The following is an 18,566-nucleotide window of genomic DNA, read 5'->3' as shown; positions in this document are numbered from 1 at the left end:
TGCTTTGGGAGAGTAGATGGATTTTAGTCAGTAACAGCTGAAATAAATATGAACCAGCCTCAGTGTTGTCTAATAATGATTTTGAGCACTGTCCTTGTTCGTCCTTTATCCACTGTGGGATTCTCCACTGTGCATGTGGTAAGTCCTGGATGACAGAGCATTGGATATCTTGGGACAAGGATTGAATCAATAAGATACTGATGTAATATAATGTAGTGACAGTCTTAGGAATTGAGAGATTGTAGGATGTTATGGGGAACTTGGACAAAAGATGAGAGTTCCCCTATTGGATCACATTTGTCCCTAAGAAGTGACATTGCTCCCTGCTCTGTGTTGTACTTTATGTTCCTCAGAGTAGCTTCTGTTTTGTGTGAAAACAAAACTGAAATGTGCTAATGTCATTTTAGGGCAATTACAAAAATGTCGTTTTTGAGAAATTACAAACACTTAATGCCTTGACATCTGTTTTATATGCCCTGTAATAGACTTTGTTTGGAAGCTCATTCCCGGCGTTCTGGGATTGCTCATATCAGTTGTGACATAGGTGTGGGAGGTAGTTATGGGTTATTTATGGTTAGAAGGCGTGTCCTAACAATTAAATGTAATGTACTCACTGGTGCCAGTCACTAAGTGAGTGCAGTGTGATCACAGAATTACTCCTTAGGCTCAAGTAGTCTGCTGCTTGTGCTTTGTTCCGAGATCCTCAGTTTGATCCCATTACAGTGCCCAGCTCATGGCACCTCCCTTGGCTGATGAGGTTTGCTGGCTGATCTCCAGAGGCTCCCTGTGGAGAAAGGGCGTGTGCTTGGAAAGGTGATTCATGTCTGCCCCAGGCTTCTCTGCCAAATTGCGCCTTGGAGGAGTTACCTCTGTCTCAGCCAGCCCCAGAGGGAGCCTAGGGAGGCCAGCTGACAGTGTGGGATGTAAAACATGTTTCCCAGTGACAACCCTTCATCTTCCTGCCTTCCTGGGGATCCCATTTTAACAGAAGCAGTTTGCAAGAGCGTTTTTGAGGAGAAGCAGCTTTGTTGCAGCATTTTCTGCAAGCAAGTGTTGTAATACTAGTAACAGCTACTTCTATATTTCTTTTATTCAGGCTGTGTCTACTGATTATGTTGCTACTTTAATATAGAATGTTTGGGATATTCAAGTGGCAGAGGGAAAAGTAAACACTCTTTAATACCTCTTCTGGACAAAATAGGATTATGGACATAGCACAGAGTGAACTGACTTGCTTGGTGAGCTTCCCATACCTGTGTAACTACTCAGTTTGAGAATTTGGGCTTAAGTGTGTCAGATTTGCAGCCCTGTCCTGATGAATGGGCAATGTTCTTAACCCAGTTACTTCCCAGTTACTGCTGTCCAGGGTGTGGCTTCGTTCCTTTGTCCATACAGATGATAACTTTGTGTTTGGCTCTGATAAAATACACTTTTGAGACTAAAATATGTGAGATCAACTTGACAAATGATTAAATTATTCTGTATGACTAACAGAATTTGTTTCTGAATCATTCTGAGTGCTATTTGCATTCATATGTATTTTTATATTATGTGGAAGATACCAAATACTGTAAGGCCAGTGTCAGTAAAGGCTCAGAGAAATATCAAACTTGAAGACTTTTCACTGCAGAAAAATGGACTTTGGAAATCTACTTTGCAATTTTTTTCTGCCAGAATTCATTCCATAGAATGTTTTGTCTTCTACCTCAAAGTGCTACTTTTTTAAAAATCCAAATATTTGTGGTTTTCATCTGGGCAGCTTGCAGAAGCTCAATACATCATATTTTGTTACTTATTTGTATCAATTAAACTTGTGCTCTCAGAAGAAAATGAAGTGGGGTTCATTTTGCAAAGTGCTTGGTTTTCATTAAGTAGTTGATTTTTCACTGTCTTTTAATTTCTTCTGTAGTGACATACAAGTCATTATTTTCATTATTTTGTCCCAGCTAGATGTTATGATAGACCTGCAAATATGAGTCGTATTTTTCCCTGTGGCAGTAATTAATGTAGTAAATCAAGATAAAAACCACCAAAAACTGTATTAATGTGAAAACACTTAACTACACTAGTTAAGTGAAAAAATACACGGGTGATGAAAAGGAGAATGTGATTACAGGCTTCAGTGTTTACAGAGTAAGTGATAAAGGTGTGGTGGTGTAACACCCCTCAGTCAACCAGGACACACAAAACATGTAAATCTCTTCTGATCATGTAACCTTTAAACAGGATTTTCCCCAGCACACAGTGGATGTCTTACTGTGCATATTTACCAGTAGGCAGATCTCATGTTTGATGCATTCACATATTTATAATCTTGCTGTTGGTATCATGGAACCAGTCCTGGAACGGGCTGATAAATGCTCTTGCCTCAGGAGCTTGAATCCTTGAAGTTGTTCATCCGTCATGCTGTCACTGAATATGAATACAGCGTTAGACTTGATTGCTTTAGTTCTTCCAAAAGGGAACAGAAATACTCTTCTTCTCATGTTTTTTCCACTGGTGGTAGTGGGCCAACATCATTGCAAAGCTCTTTTTGTTCTTGGCGTGCTTAAAGGCATCTTTTTGCCCTGATATCTTTTGCTCTTCTAGTTGCAGATTTTTTTTTCTTGATACTTTTAACTTGCTTGCCTGGTGAACCACAACAAACATGGATACACTGCACAATGGTGATATGTGGGTTTCACCTTGCTTTTAAAAATTCTACGTGTTTTTTTCTGGAATGCTGTTTAGCAGAACTTGGATGGTGGTGATAAGTTCTCGTTCTCTCATTCTCTTATGTTAACCATGTAATACATCCCAAGTTGCTGTTCTGTCATGAGGTATTTTCCAGGCTAAGCAGTAATTCCTAATAGAAAAACTATTAGGTAAATTAATATGTGTATTTTAACCTTTGACTGCTGTGTAAGCAATGTATGTCAGTGCCTTTTTGGGAATTTGGTGAGTGAGCAGTCTGAAGATGACACTGCAGAAGTTAAATTAGCAAGGCACAACTCTGGATCTTTTCCAATGCTTTGTGCCCCCCTGTCTGTTTGCACAGGAACATGGTCTGCTGCAGCTTCAAGAAGGAGCATCATCATACAGCTTTAGGTCGGTGCTGTGTACCATGCTGTTGCTTTGCTATCATACTTTCATGACCTTTGTGTTAGGTAAGATTGTTTATAATAACTCTTGGATTTGATTAGTTCTTGTGGGACACAAAGGGGAAAAAGACTATTCCATCACCTGTTTGTTGGTGAATTGTTTGTTCGTAAGCAGATTAAATGTAACTCGTGTGGGGGTCATTTTACAATAGTGATTATAACTGAAGAGAGTGTCTTAATTTTCAAGATGGAGGTTTGTTTAACACATAAGAAGGGAGATAATGGGGATAGCCAAGGAAGCTGTGAGAGCTAAATTTTTCTTTGGTAGTCAGGTGCATTAATGGGGAGGTTAAAATAATGGCTGTAAGCGATGGTTTCATTGTTCATGTTTACATGTCATCCCTGAATTTTTGGGGGAGGTGATAGCTTCCCACTGACACATACTTCTCTGTTATCTTCTGCTAAAACATTCTACAAAATGTGTTTGTCTACACGTGGGTTTTCAAGTCGTAAGAACAATTTAAGCTTCGTGTTTGCTGCCTCAGTGCAGCACCAACCTGTTTTTATGCCTTACTTAGCAGAGAGGGGAACCTACATGTTGGCCATTTGAGGATGGATAATTGGTACCTTTCATTCCTGGGTCTTTTTTCTCTTCTTTGTTTCTTAACTATTTTTATCACTTGCATTTTTATGCATTCTAGGGACAGGAAAAGGAAATGTTGAGGAGGCAGAAAGACTACTTAAGCCTTACTTGGCTCGCTATCCAAAGGTAAAATGAATCCTAATTTATTTGGTATGATAGTTTAATGTTTTCTTGCCAAATAACAAAGATCTAGATTGTATGGTCAGCTTGAAAACTGTTACAGAATACTTGTATTTTTATTATTATTTATTACAGGGAGCCATATTCCTGTTTTTTGCAGGCAGGATAGAAACACTGAAGGGTAATATTGATGCGGTAAGTAATCATTTTGCTCTTGGGAAATTAAATTTCAAAAGCTTTAGAAAAATTCTTCCAGGAGTGATGTTTCCTTTTTGGCCAGTGCTTCCTGTGGCTTTGGCCTATGTGTAATTTGTAGTTTGTGCATTACAAATGGGAATTTTGAAAATTATTTTGACTAACTTGTTCGTCCACCTCGTTTTGCTGCCCCTCTCAGTTTGTGGCGATAATCTAGTCCTCCAGTATTAATGACACAGTCTTCTCATTGTCTTTCCTATCCCGAAGCAAGATGTGCCTATAATAAGACCCAGTGGTAATCCTTTGCCTTCAGTCTGAGTGGATACTCATACGAGATTTGAAAGAATTATGGAGATGAAGAGTGCATGTCCCAGATACTCTGAGACAGAGTATCAACCAGTGTTGCAGGGCAGTAGCTCCCTTGAAATCCGTGGAACCACAGCAGTAAATGTCAGCTCAGCATCTGTCCTCTGCCTTCACTTTCCTAATTTCCCTAGACACAAATGTTAATTTTGATGATGCTTAGAATTTTTATAACATCCAGGAATGGGGAGATGGGTGGCAGGGTAAACTTGCTAACACCAGGATGACTGTGTGGCCAAGAACCTCTTGTGTGTGTGAGGCCAGCAGATGTGATTTTGGGAAATACTGGGCTGTTAATAATTTGGAAGTTGCAGGAGCCATGCAGGCAGATCGTGGAGCCCCAGTGTCTGTTACAGCACTGCTGTCTGTGCACTGACACATGACTGAGGCAGTGTTTGGAAATCTCTGTGCCCAGGCAGTCAATAGGTATGAGGAATGCTGCGAGGCTCAGCAGTACTGGAAGCAGTTCCACCACATGTGTTACTGGGAGCTGATGTGGTGCTTCACCTACAAGCGCCAGTGGAAGATGGCTTTCTTCTATGCAGACCTGCTAAGCAAAGAAAACACCTGGTCAAAGGTGAGTGAGCAGGAGGCTGAAAGGCCCTGTTTTATCTGTTAACTTCCAGTCAAGTTGACTTTTTGTAGCTTCAACAATAGAGGTTGTAAAGTAAAGCCTGGCCTGGCGTGGCTTTTACAGAACAATGTATGCAATGAATGCAAACATTCAAATCTGAACAGACTGGGGGCAAGCAGAAATCTTTTGGACCCAGCTGGGAGGTGAAGAGCAGCTTGTTGAAGAAGTGCTGCTGTGTATTCACTGGCTGTGTCATCAACACATTGCAGTTAATGGCACAAGTTGCCATTTCTTCCCTCACATTATGGATATGAGCTCTTCTGGTGATGAGTGGGGCGAGCCATGGCGGTGCCTCCAGGATAATAAATATAATTAGAAGTGGTGCCTAACCCTGCACATCTGAAAGGGAGAAGTTCTTCTACCTAGAATCCTGGTAGCATTCCTCCCTTCATCTTCCCTTTTTGCCATTTTAAAAATGGGGATTACATTTCCCCTTTCCAGTTTGTGGGAATTCCCAATTCAGTGGGAATTCCCTGGAGTGCTGTGACTTCTCAAATATGATGAACAGTGGCTTAGCAACTTCATCCACCAGCTCCCTCGGGATCCATGGGCTTGTGCACCTTCAGGTTCCTTAGATCGTTTCACACCCAAACTTCTCCTACACCAGACAGTTGTTAATTTTCCCGTTCTCTCTGCCTTTGCCTTTTGTGGCTTGGGCAGTGAGGCTGGAGTACTTGGTGGTGAAGATTGAGGCAAAAAAGTCAGAGTGCCTCAGCTTTCTCCAAATCCTGGGTAACCTGGTCTCCTTTTTATTTCCAGAGAGGGCCCACGTTTTCTCTAGTCTTCCTTTTATCACCAACATACCTATAGGATCTTTCCTTGTTGCTCTTGGCGTCCCTGGCCAGACATCAGGGCTTTAGCTTTCCTATAAGCTGATCCCTGGCTGCTCAGACAATTTCTCTGTATTCCTCCCAGGCTGCCTGTCCTTGCTTCCACCCTCTGTAGGCTTCCTCTTTGTGTCTGAGTTTGTCCTTGTTCATCCACTAGGCCTCCTGACTCTCTCTTTTTGGGATCCTCCAGAGCTTGGAGGAGCTGATATCTGAATATTAACCAGCTTTCTTGGGCCCCTCTTCCCTCCAGGGCCTTATCTCATGGTAGTCTACCAAGCAGATTCCTGAAGAGGCCAAAGTTGGCTCTCCCAAAGTCCACAGGGAACGACTGTTTTTTAGAACCTGGAATTTGGGATATGTTAGCAAATTGTGATTGGACACAGAGACTGTATAGTATTAATTTTTTCTCTGAGCATGACCTTTTCTTAAGCTTTCTAGCATGTGTACTTAGGAGTATTAAAAACTTATTTACACAAGCATGAGATTTGTTCTTGGAATTTGGACAGAAACTATAAGCTGATACGAAGTAAACAAAGATATAAAAAAACCTATGTTCTATACTCACTTTCTAAAATACCTCTTGCTTAAACTTTTGTAAGATTATGAGCAAAAGCAGCAACTGCCACTTTTTGCTGGTTTTTGCTTTATATCAATAAAGGTGATGCTGTAAATTCATTTTTCTTTATATATATATATCATTCATTGCATTTGCAGGCTACTTATATTTACATGAAAGCTGCTTATCTCAGTATGTTTGGACCAGATGACTGCAGCCCTTTTGGAGACAGTGAAGCTGAATTATTTAGGTAAAATTTGCAAACTCACAGTTACAATAGTTCACTATCTTTTCACACCACAGTGTTGAGGGAAAAGAGGCAAAATATTCATTGTGCATATTTGAAGATTTGTGCAAACAGCATTGGATTGGTAAGAAACGACAGAGCAATGTCCTTTAGACTAAAGGGAACCCTGAGTTCAGACAACAGATTTCTCCTGGCCTGGAAATACTTTAGGGAAAGGATATGAGATCTATCAGCCATACAGTGCCTACTGCTGTTCCATGTAATAGTCACATTCTTTTCCAGATGTTTCCTTTAATCAAAATGGCACGTAAGATGTGAAAGCCTGCAATGAATTGTGCTGCAAGGTGTGTGCCTCCTTTAGTGGAAGTATCAGCACTACTTCATTCTTGGGGTTTGAGTTTGAGAGGAATAAAAAAAAGAGTTAAATGTGAGTGATAACCTCACTGTGTTAATGTAACGTTTAAGTTCAAAAATGCCTAAACCTTGCTGGGGCAGAGAAAATCTGATTACTTCAGGGTTCACAATCTTTATATAAAATCTAAATATCTTTATTTTTTTAATGTGCTTACAATGTGATGCTTTTCAGGTTTTCTCTGTCCTTTGTAATCGTTACAAGCAGATTTTACTGAATTTACACGTTATGAAGCGAATAGTTTTAGTCTGGGAGAATGGAAGACTTACAGAAGCTGGCTTGACTCTTTCTTAGTCTGTGAAGAGAGATGAGCCCTTTTTAAGTTAGGTGCATCATCTAATTTAATCTTTCAGTGGGGAAGAGTCCCTCTCCTCCTGCTTGATTAAAGAGGAAGCTTAGAGATAAACATGCCCTGCATAAAGACAGCTTTTGTGAGTACATATTGCTCAGCTTCCCAGAGGTGGCAATAGCCCAGTGTTCAACAGCTTTTTTAAGTTCTCCTTGGTTTGATTTTTTTTTTTTTCCTTTAAGTTTGAATGTTTGGGGTTTTTTCACAGAGGAAAAATTTCTTGTGTTTTCCTTTATGCTTTCAGGATTGTTCCCAGTCTGAAACTGAAAATTGCAGGGAAATCTCTGCCGACGGAAAAGTTTGCAATTCGGAAAGCACGACGGTACCTTTCTTCAAACCCCGTTCCCTTGCCTGTTCCGCCTTTGGTAAGTCAGAAGTATCCACACACGTACCCTTTGCAACATTTTAATTTATAGAAAATAAACCCAAGATAATTAGAATAGTGTCTTTCCATGTTTCTAAGGTAAAACCTCTGCAGGAGACTGGAATGTTCCCAAAGCAAAGCCAAATGAATGCGAGGAATGCTGTAAAACTGGGGCATGCACCAGCCACAGGGAACTCAGCCAGTTGTTTGTGACACGTAAATGTGTTGCATGTGTAACTCATTATTCCAGCTATAGACCAGCGTGCTCCCAGCAGCTTTCTTTTGGTTCCCTTTTGAGGAACTTTGCCCTGGGTCTCTTTTGTCACGTGTCAGTCACTAACAGAAGACTTTAAGGTACAAGTAAGGGGAGGTGTCAAGGAAACAATGCAAGAATTGGGGGACTGCCTGTAAGCATCTGTTTGTGTGCCCCTGAATGTTTGCAGTTCGCTCTCCAGAGCTACTCACGGGATGAAACGACTGAATCCTTTGGCCACTTCAGGAAGCCACTGCGACTGTAGTTTTTTTGTTGTTGTTATTTGTTTGTTTGTTTAATTTTTTTTCCCCCTGTAATGCTGGGCAGTTCCCTGTGGCTGGATGAGAACACCTGCATGAGGCACCCATTGCCTTGTTCGTGGTGCACTTACAAAAATCTGTCTACAAAGAAGATTTGGAAGAACGTAAAACGGTTTTGAGTCCACAGGTTTGCCAAGTGCAGTGGTGTTAACCTTTGCTGTGCCTTGGGCTGTTTTGTGTTTGAGAAACGGATGGATAACTAGTAAATATTCTTTAAGAAAATGCCAGAACAAGGAGAGCCTCTTGGAAGACCCCAGTGAGTGGCCACTTCCCAGCCCACCAGTGGGGATGTGACACTGTGCCTCCTGAAGAAACAGAGCTGTTACAGCAGAGAGTGAATATTCACCGGGGACCACCTTCCACTAATAGGGCTGAAGTGAGAGAAATAATTAGGTTACTTTGATGTGCCTTTCAGGTTTCAGAGAGGAAGAAGCACATGCACCTGGGGTTTGGCTGTGCTGTGCTAATGGGGTTTGGACAGAGCAGGTTTCTGTACCAGGATCTCTCCTTGGAGCAGCCGGGCACCGTGTCCTTGGTCGCTGTGCAGTTGCGTTTCCGAGGCAGCAGGTGCCGCAGCTGAACAGATAAAAGCACATTATGGATGTGGAACTGGGGGCAGAATCTCATCTCCAGGATTTTTCTTTTCATTATCAAGAGGCTTGCTGAGAAGAGCGAATTCTCGAGCGAGACTTAGCTCGAGGATTTAGCCTGGAATGAATGTGGTTTGAATACTTCTGTTTCAAACCCACGTTAATGAATCTGCAGTAGGTTCAGTAAGCTCAGCACAGGTTTTCCAATCAATAGAGACCAGATGGTGAAAGCAGCAGTGACTGGGGTTAACATGCTGTTTCAGCTATTCTGGCCTGACAGCTTTTTGTGCTGTAGTTACATAACTCAGTTATTCTATATAGAAATTTTATTTTAATTTAAACACAGACTAGGTCATATAAAGAAATAGAATAAATAGATTGGACACTGATCTCTTCTCTCAGATGACCAGTGGGAATGGCACGAAGCTGAGTCAGGAGAGGTTTAGGCTGGCTGTTAGGAAAAGTCTCTTCCCCCAGAAGGTGGTCAGGCACTGGTCACAGCCCCAGACCTGCTAGAGCTCAAGAAGCGTTTGGACAACACTCTCAGGCACATGGTGGGATTCTTGGGGTGCTCTGGTGCAGGAGTTGGACTTGATGATCCTTGTGGGTCGTTTCCAAGTCAGGATATTCTGTGATTCTGTGATTAAACAACTTGTCATGAGGGCCAGTCCTAAGTCTATATATAAACACTTGCATCTTTTGTGATTGCTGTAGTGGAGATGGGCACATTTGATCTGGTCATATAGTGTAAGAGAGAGAACCCCACCAACAAAGGGGAATTGAACCAATAGCTTTTAATAAAATGTAATTTTAGAACACTTGAATAAGAAAGAAGTTGCTTTCTGTGGGTACATGAAACAAAGCTGAGAAATGTAAGAGGCTTACAGTTCAGCTCTAAAATTTTGTGGGTTTGTTTGAAGCTTGGCTTAAAGGTTAGGGGGTTTGGTTTTCTTTTCCTTTTGTTTTGCTGTCCTGAGATTTCATATTTTTCTGTGGAAGCAATACATTTCAGTTATTCGTGGTTATTACTGCCCTGGCTAGGACAGAACTGAAAAACCAGAGGATAGTTAGCCTTGTGCCTGAAATGTTTCCAGTCTGGTTTGTTGGTACTTGCTTCATCTGTAAGTGATACTGTGTTTGCATTCTATTCAAGGAATCTCCCCTGTACTGTGTGTAGTAAGTGGCTCTTTAGTTGTCTTCCAGGGCTAATTTGTTCTGAAAACCAGTGTAACAAGTTTTCAGTTACAATGAAAATATGTTTTGACAAACTGACTTTATTTAAGGAACCTGTAAGGTTTTCATCATGCAGAGATAAACTGAAGTATTTGACAACTACATTTAGGCAGTACTGTAATTAATGATGCTGTCATTTCTCCCTGACCCTAGGAAATGATGTATATCTGGAATGGCTATGCTGTAATTGGAAAATGTCCCAACCTAACAGAAGGCATGTTAGAGACTTTAATTGAAGCAGAAGAAGCATTGGCAAGAAGTCCAGGTAATCAGTGATAGGGTTTAACCAGTTATTTTATAGTGCAATAGCTAAAGATATTATCTGTGAATAGAGAGAAATATTCATTAGTGAAGTTAATCAGATCGTAGGAGGAACATAGATAATGAAACCATAAACTGTTTATGCAGATAGGAATATTTTTTATTTTTAATATAGCTATAACTTACAATAGTAGCAAGTGATTTTCCATCCACGGATGTGTGTTAGGAGTAGTTTATGACATGTATTAAAGGACTGTTTATTTTGGTAGATCAAAATCAGCGCATGTGTTGGCTTGGTTACTTGGATCATGAAGCTTTGTTATCCTCAGATACTGTATTTCAGTTTTGAAGGATAAATAGGAGACAAGTTGGTCTTCTGTTTTGAAAGTCCTGCCAGTTTATGGTGTGACCTTGGGCTGAATGGCCTGGTGTCATCAGAATACCATAGGAATCTGGGACAGCAGGGATGGGCTTCCTTTGCACTATGAATGAGCCTAAGATTGAACTGAAACAGGCTCTGCTGCCACATTTTCTGTCAGTCTGTTAATTAGCTACACATGAGAAAGTGGGATTGACGTTTATTTCTTGCCAGTCTTTCACAGCTCCTGTGGGAGTACAACCAGGCTGCACACCTTTTCTCACAGAGCTTTCCCTTGCTCAATATTTGATCTTATTACTATTACATACCACCTTCCTGCAAAAGGATCAAGCCCCTGTTGACAAAGGAATATAGGCTAAAACACTGCATTGCAGTCTTTTCTAGGGCCTTGGTCGTGGTGTGCACTGTCTGTTACACAAGATTTGAGAGAGTTGCCTGAAAGACTGGCTAAAATTATTTATTTTTGTTCAGTTGATCAAGAGAGCAGGGAAAATATTTTCAGTGAAGGTGACATCTTAGGAAAAGGCCTTTGACCCTTTCACCTTCTTTGTCACCCATTTTATTAGATTACTTTGAGTAACCGAATTACTTCTCTGTTCCCTTTTTTTTTTCTTAGTTGACAAATTGTAGATAAGGCTGGATTTTGCAGGGATTTGTAGCTGATTCATGTTTATAGAACACTATGAGGACACGTAATCGAAAAGTGGGATATATTTCAAACACGCCAACAATTTAAAGTGTTGCCTGTTCCAAATATTGACTTGCTGTTTCCAGGCATTGTGCTTGCCTTGAGCTTTCCTGACAGGGTTCAGAGCTAAGCTATTATGCATTCAAGTATTTTCTCTGCTTAACTGTTAAAAGAATCTAGCAGCATAAAAAGATGCATCTGAGGATGTGCTTCTAGCACATTATATTGTGTAAGATGTAAAAGCAAGGCTGTTAGCAGAGGTAACCTCTAGAAATACAATTATGCATATCAGATTTGCATCTGGGAGAGGTCCCTAACGTTTGCTGACACAGTCTGGGGCAGTCTGTAGGATATAAGTAGAGGAAATACATGCCTGTGGAAGTGTTCTTGGGACAGATGTCCAGAAGAGGCAGCTGGTTTTTGGTGGTTTTTTTTTTAATATTATGAAATAATTCTTCCTTGGCCTTGAGACATCTCAGTGTGCACACACTTAGTGTGTCAACTTTTGCCCTGTTCCCTGTTTCTTCTAAGTTAGTTTGTTGGATAGTCTTGGGGCATCTTCCCTGGGATTTGTTTGGGTGACTCATATGTGTAAGGGCCTTTGTGGGAATCTGCAGTAGAAGTGACTCCAATTGTAGGACTCAGACTGAATACTCCAAAGGGAAGCAGCTGTTTCATGCAGTATTTGTCAGCCTTTAATCAGCTGGAGTAGCAAGTGAAGAACCAGGTAAGGCTTGGAGCAGTGAAAACAGGATGACAATCAGATGCAGCATCACACATCTTGTAGAAATTCTTTTCAGTTAGGATTTCATGAATTGGAAATGAGTGAGCAGGTTGCAGATTTTGCTCCTAAACTTTTAAGATTAAACTGCCTATGTGGATTGGCTATGGAAAAGACAGATGTTTTCCTTGAAATGTGCAGAAATGTTCTGATGAAGAGGAAGAGTGTTGATAGTAATGACTTTGAACCAGGCACTGGTGAGGCTGGTTAGATTTTAGGCACTCAGAAGTAAACCCTCAAAAGAAGTATAAAGAAGGTATGGTAGGAAAATGAGGAGATGTGAGGTGCAGGTAGCAAATTTCATATATTTTTTGTTTAGCCAAACAAAGGTGGAGAATTGATAAAAGACTTGCCTGCGAATGGGCCATGTGATTACATGTCAGGGAAGAAGAGCTGTACATACTAAAGGACAAGAAGAGTTGAGAGATTACAAATTGGACCTCAGTATTTACAGAATGAACACCTTAGATTAGTTTTTAGGTGTCAGAACAGTGGGGTAGCCTTTCAGTGGGAGTAGAGAGGGCAAGAACAGCCCAACAATTTTTGGGCAAAGTTTGACTGATTTATGAAAAGGTTGATATTTGTTTGTCTCTGCCTTAAATTAAATTCACCAATTAGTTCCTTCTGCCCTGTGATCCAGCAAGTGGATTGTGCCCACACTTGACTTTGTAGAAGTTTCCCTGCAGGTAGGAAAGTCTCTTCTGTTCTAGAGTTTTCTAAGATGTGCCATTTACTCCATCCTGCAGCTACAGAATTACTAGCAGATGACCGGTGTGTGATAAAGCTGTTAAAGGGATTATGCCTCAAGCACTTGGGCAAGATCTCAGAAGCAGAAGACCATTTTAATTACATCTATTTAAAGTAAGTTTTCACACCTGGCATGGAGGAGAGCTCTTGAGTTTCAAGTAAGAGGAGATGCAGCCATGATATGAATAGAAGGGAGAGGACTGCAGTAACTTTGGTATTTATTTCAAGGAATTTCAGTTTTATTTCTTGTTAGCCACGTTTTGAAGAATCTCAAATCTGCAGTTTTTATCGAGGCCTTTTCTCCTTATAGGGGACTACAGATGCTTAAACTTTTTGAGGTACCACTTAACCTCTTTTTGCCCCTTTCCTCTTACCAGTCATGAAGGAGCTGTACCCAGAAAGCCAAGTGCAGTTTGCAGACAGGTGGCAGCATGATTACACTTGGAGCTTCTGCACCTCATGTGGTGAACAGCCTCTCTTCTTGGCAGTTCACGTGGATACAGCTCATAATATTGCCATCTTTTCTAACATTTCCCTGATAATAAAGGCATTATTTTCTAATCCTGAGATTATCCATACTGTGTGGGATGCTTATGCAAAATACACATTGAATAACCCGGAAGGTATCTTGGGGTAGAGAACATGACAGGTGTCGTAATAGAGATTGATTGCTCCTTCTGATCGTAGCTAATCTCCTGTTTGTTGGTGTGTGGGGCTGTGAAATGAGGGAAACAGTATATCATTTCAAGGTCTCCAGGCTATTTCTCTTCCATTGCAGTGAGAAGAAGATAAAATATGACCACTATCTAATTCCAAATGCCTTGCTGGAGCTGGCAATACTGTATCTAGACCAGGATAGAAGAGAAGAAGCAATAAAACTTCTGGAAAAAGCAAAGTAAGTGAAACCCCTGTGTTGATGTTTGCTGAGTCAATTTGGTATTTTACTGGTTAGCAGGAAGAGAAACATTTCATTAATATCATGGAAACTCATTTCAATTTTTCAGAGGAAGGCTGCATGCCTTAGTTTTGGTTTGACTTTTCCAGTGGTAGATGTTAGATTTGTTCGGTCTGGGTCCTAAACATCCATTTTGAGAAGAGCAAAAAAAAAAAAATTTAAATATGTTAATTGGAATGTCAGAGGCTTCCATAAGAAATAATCCATGTGTAACAAAATGTAATAATCTTTGTAGGCTATTTACTTATTCATAAAAGATGTCTAAAATTAAATCAAAGCTCTGTGTTACAGCTAAAATAGCATTACTTTAATTGATGGCTAGCAGGGCCTGTTCCTTGATGAAAAACACTCAAGATAATGCTTCAGGTTGCATTCAGTATCTTTGTCTTGTTTCATCTGCATCTGAAAAGCAACTAAACCATCTGCTTTTGCTGTTTTCTGTGACTGATTTTTCTAGAAAAGTAGGTTTATCATGAAGTTGGACTTGACCATGTGTGTTCTTTATTATAAAATTAACAAAATACAGGGTTTGCTTCTGTCTGAACCTTTCCTTCTATGCTGAGCCAAAATTTTGGCAGTGGTAGGGAGGGAGGGAATCCAATTCAAACAACACTCGCCCTCTTCAAGCAGCAGCAGGGGTAGTTCACCTCTCTGAGTCCCAGATGAGTCCAGATTGTCTGCACCTTCCCACTGCAGAGAATCACTGCCACAGGTGTGAGCAGCTACAAAACTGATGTCTGCCCCCAGCTCCAGAGAGGTCAGATAGAGTTTTTTAGGGTTTTTTTTTGTCCAAATCAGTCCCCTCTGCAAGACAGAGTGGCGAATCAGCCTACCAAAGATTATGCCAAAAGCCTGTCAGCACAAAAATTAAAGTATTGCAATCCTTAATCTCCTGTGCTCGTGCTTGTAAACTCATGGAAGGCATTAAGAGCAGCGAAAATTGCATTAGCAAAGTGCAATGGAAAGTGTTTCAGTTGGCTTCACATTCCTCTAAGCGTGCCTCTCCTGTCCTAATTTCCTTTGTTCAAATCTCTAGTAAAAAGAAATCTAGAAAATAACGATTTGGGGCCGCTTGTTCCAGCTGGAACTTCTGTGTCTTGCTGCTCGTCCAGTGCACCCTTCCCTGACAGCCCTGGGTGTCTCAGATCCCCTCGAGGGAAGGTTGTCTGGCTTAAAAGGGAGCACCAGCAGACTTCAGCTCTGAAAAATTTGTTGTTGCCCAGTGAATGAAAGCTGATACTCAGACCTGCCGGGCTCAAAGAACTCGTGGAAACTGTAACGATCTAAAAAACCCCGCAGAAACAACGAACCACCACAAACACCCCCCGCCCCAGTATTTCAGTCAGTCCTAAAAAAAAAAGGGGGCAGTCCTCCCATTTCCACCTGTGGCATTGAAATGCTTTGATTGATCAGCTTTCAGCTCCAAGCTGAACGTCTTGGCAGCCCCGAGAGGAGAGGCGCGTTGGCCGTGGTGGGTTTCGGGAGCGCAGAATTCTGTTCGCAGTTGGCAGGAGAGCAGGCGAGCGCTTGGCTGGCGCATGACGCTTGATTTGCTTGACCTAAATCCACATACTGCTGCTGGCTGGAATTTTCAGCTCTGGGAGGAAGAGTGGAACGAGATGATAAACGGTTTTGGCTTGGTCGCGCGTGGAAGTTGTTTCTGTTTTGTACGGCTGCGAGCTACAAACAGGAATATCGGTGTGCTGATGAGAAATACAAACTCTGCATGACAAAATCTACCTAATTTAAGGGGAAAAAAACCCCCCAAACCTCCAAAGGGTTTTAGATCAGCACACAGCAGAACCCGGTCACCTCCTTTTCTCAGTCAGCCTCTTGGGTGTTGCATACAGAAAATGATAAACTGGTGTAGGATGGGTGTGGAATTCCTTGTTTTCAGCAAGAGACTGCCATAGTGACAGGTACCATGCTTGGTGGGAATTATGAATTTTGAACTGAAATGCTTTTAAGGTGTACAGAGCTTAATACTTAATGTTATGTTTCTGTAAAGATGACAAATATCTTCTAAAAGAAAATTAGCATGGTCTAATCCCTCTTTGGTATCTGGATTCTGTATCCATCCTGCAGGAGCTGACATGTTAATTCCTATTAAGTAGGATCTGCACTTTCTACGTGGTCCTGGGGCAATTTTTCTTTTTTTATATAAGCTTTTCCATGATAATACAGACTCTTTGAATGTTCCAGTAACTCTTTAGAGCATGACAGAGCTACTGGAGGCTACAGGCAGATGACGGTGCCGAGTCAGCCGCTAGATGTGTGTGGTGGAAGTCCTGCCAGTTTTTCCCTGGGCCTGATGTATCGCTCCTCAAAAGCTCATACAGAGTCTCATGTGTGCCCTCTTGCTCTTTCCAAGCTTGTGGGGCACCAAATTGTCTGGCTTTACTTCCAACACACATTGCACATCATTGGCAACCACAGGATGGAGATGGGAGTGTTTCCCTCTTCTGGTTCAGAACAGCTTCTCTTTCTTTCTCTCTCTCTTTTTTTTCTCCCCTTCTTTACTTTCTTGAAAGGGCTCTGCTGAATTAAGATCAGTCTGCTTTATTAAAATTATTTTTTAAAATGCTGAAAATATTTGCATTCAAATCTGTCAGTTATACTTTGAGAGCGGGGAAAAACCTAATTTCTGAATGTAAACTAATTGGATGCTACAGATAATTAATAGGGACTCAATATTTTGATTGAGTGGACCAGATTCAATTTCTTATTAAGCTATATTTTTCTGGTAATTGCCAGACAGTGGCACTACAAATAAAGAACAAAGAACTGCATTGTTTGGCCAGGAACACATGCCTTGTATTTTAGAGTAGGCAGCACAGGAGCTTTTTTGCTGTCTATGGTTATTTTGCTTAAAACAGTAATACAAAGATAACTTGAAAATGTTTTAAATATATATATATATTCATCAGAGTGTATCTGCTTTTGTTTTAGACAAAACTACAAGAATTACTCCATGGAAACAAGGACACATTTCAGGATTCAAGCTGCCCTGCACCAAGCCAAATCCGCCCCAGAAAATGGAATGCACTCTGGAGCTTCAGCAGTGTCGTAACTTTTTCTTCTTTGATGTCCTGTTTGTTGCAAACTTTGGTGCAGAAAATTACTGACACTTTAGAATTATTTTTCCTTCTCTTTCAAGTCAGTGAAAAGCCAAATAACTTAAGATTTTAAAGGTGATGCATAAAACGTTAATCTCATGTAAATAACATGGCAAAAAACCTCTCAAACCAACCATATAACCCTGAAAAATATTGTTTTTCCAGCAGTGGCTTTTTGAATACTTACATCTGTGTCATTCAGTTTTCAATCACGTGCCTTTTTCTTGCGTTCGCAACATTACGTTGTAGCTTTGCTTAGCGAGAGAGGGGAACAACTGAAAAAAAACACAAACCCAAACAACAAAACTTCATGGATTTAATCTCATTTAGCTCTAAATGTTTTGTTTGGATCCACGCTGCCAGCAGTTGAGGAGGAAGCATCGCTTTTTCCCAGTACCTGCGTTGTTGGAATGGTGTGAGAAAATCTTGATGCAGATGAAACACATCAGGGAGGAGCTCTGGATCCTGGGCATTTCTAGTTGTGTGTGGGAAGTTTCTCTTTTACCAGTTGCATTTTGCTTCTTAAAAAAACTTGCTGGTGAAAAGAATGGTCTCCCTTATGCTGGTGCCTTGACTTTAATTTGGCTTTCCTGTCAAGTCTGCTGCTTGAGACAGCTGAATAATTTACTGAGGATTGTGGGGGTGAAAGGTGATGACAGTATAAAACTGCATCACTTCTTCCTTGACCAAGGAAAGTTCTTAGAAAATGCTTTTGCCGCAGTGAACCATGATCTGAAGTTTATATCAAATTTAAAGCACAAGTCCTTGAAGGTCACTGAAGAAACAGCAATATTGCTCTGGCTGCCCAGCCATCCAGGGGTTATGTGACACTCCATTCCTTCTTAAAAGGAGTGTTCTTAGGGTTGCCCAACTGGAGATGTCCATGTTGAAAGAGGCCGATGCTTCCTGTGTGAAGAAGCTGGGGCTGCAGCAGGTTCCCTTGGTACAAAGGAGCCCTTTGTCTTTTTGCTCTTTATTGATCTTTTGGGAGATTTTCCATGTAACTGGCTTTGGGAATAGAGCAATGAGCTGCTTCCCAGTGCTGGCTGCCGTGGAACTGCTGTATCTGTTGTTCTCCAGGCTGGCTCCATGTTTGTAGGCCTGTGGGTTTTTGGGACACACTTCTACCTCCCTTGCAAAAGAGCTTCTTCCCCATGACCCATTCTGATGGGTGGAGATGGGAGGTCTTCTGACAGCCCTTTTTCTCCAATGGAGATGTTTGCCAGGAAGATTCATTTCTATGTACCTCACAGTGAATGTCCTTTATAAAGCGATTGTTCCCAACATAAATCGACAGTTTGTAGTTCTGCTTTTACCTCCTCTAAGGAAATTACATTGTTTTCTAATTGCAAAATAATATGCAAGGAGACAGAACCACCTGTTCCTCAACAAGGAGAACTTGCATTGTCTTGAAAATAGACACCCTTTATAAAAGTCTTTCCAAGTCAAA

At 41.1% G+C, this 18,566-nt stretch overlaps 1 protein-coding gene across 5 annotated transcripts in view; it reads left to right on the top strand.

Moving 5' to 3' along the window:
* TTC39A (tetratricopeptide repeat domain 39A) overlaps positions 1-18,173 on the top strand; it is a 45,233-nt gene extending 27,060 nt beyond the window's left edge. For 4 of the 5 annotated variants that reach the window (XM_050306868.1, XM_050306866.1, XM_050306865.1 and 1 more), the window contains exons 9-18: positions 3,038-3,146; positions 3,782-3,849; positions 3,979-4,038; positions 4,817-4,978; positions 6,580-6,671; positions 7,674-7,794; positions 10,343-10,454; positions 13,045-13,159; positions 13,824-13,940; positions 16,950-18,173. In XM_050306868.1, the coding sequence (XP_050162825.1) occupies positions 3,038-3,146; positions 3,782-3,849; positions 3,979-4,038; positions 4,817-4,978; positions 6,580-6,671; positions 7,674-7,794; positions 10,343-10,454; positions 13,045-13,159; positions 13,824-13,940; positions 16,950-17,070 (1,077 nt within the window). In that variant the 3' untranslated portion in view covers positions 17,071-18,173. Of the gene's footprint in view, positions 1-3,037; positions 3,147-3,781; positions 3,850-3,978; positions 4,039-4,816; positions 4,979-6,579; positions 6,672-7,673; positions 7,795-7,928; positions 8,148-10,342; positions 10,455-13,044; positions 13,160-13,823; positions 13,941-16,949 lie in introns of those variants that run through there. The other variant, XM_050306870.1, reaches the window with a different exon arrangement.
* Positions 18,174-18,566: the final 393 nt, after the last annotated feature.

The sequence above is a fragment of the Myiozetetes cayanensis genome, unplaced genomic scaffold (genome assembly GCF_022539395.1).
Source record: "Myiozetetes cayanensis isolate MyiCay16 unplaced genomic scaffold, myiCay2020 scf12, whole genome shotgun sequence".
In the NCBI taxonomy this organism is placed as follows: domain Eukaryota; kingdom Metazoa; phylum Chordata; class Aves; order Passeriformes; family Tyrannidae; genus Myiozetetes; species Myiozetetes cayanensis.
This window is presented reverse-complemented; position numbering and strand designations above follow the sequence as displayed.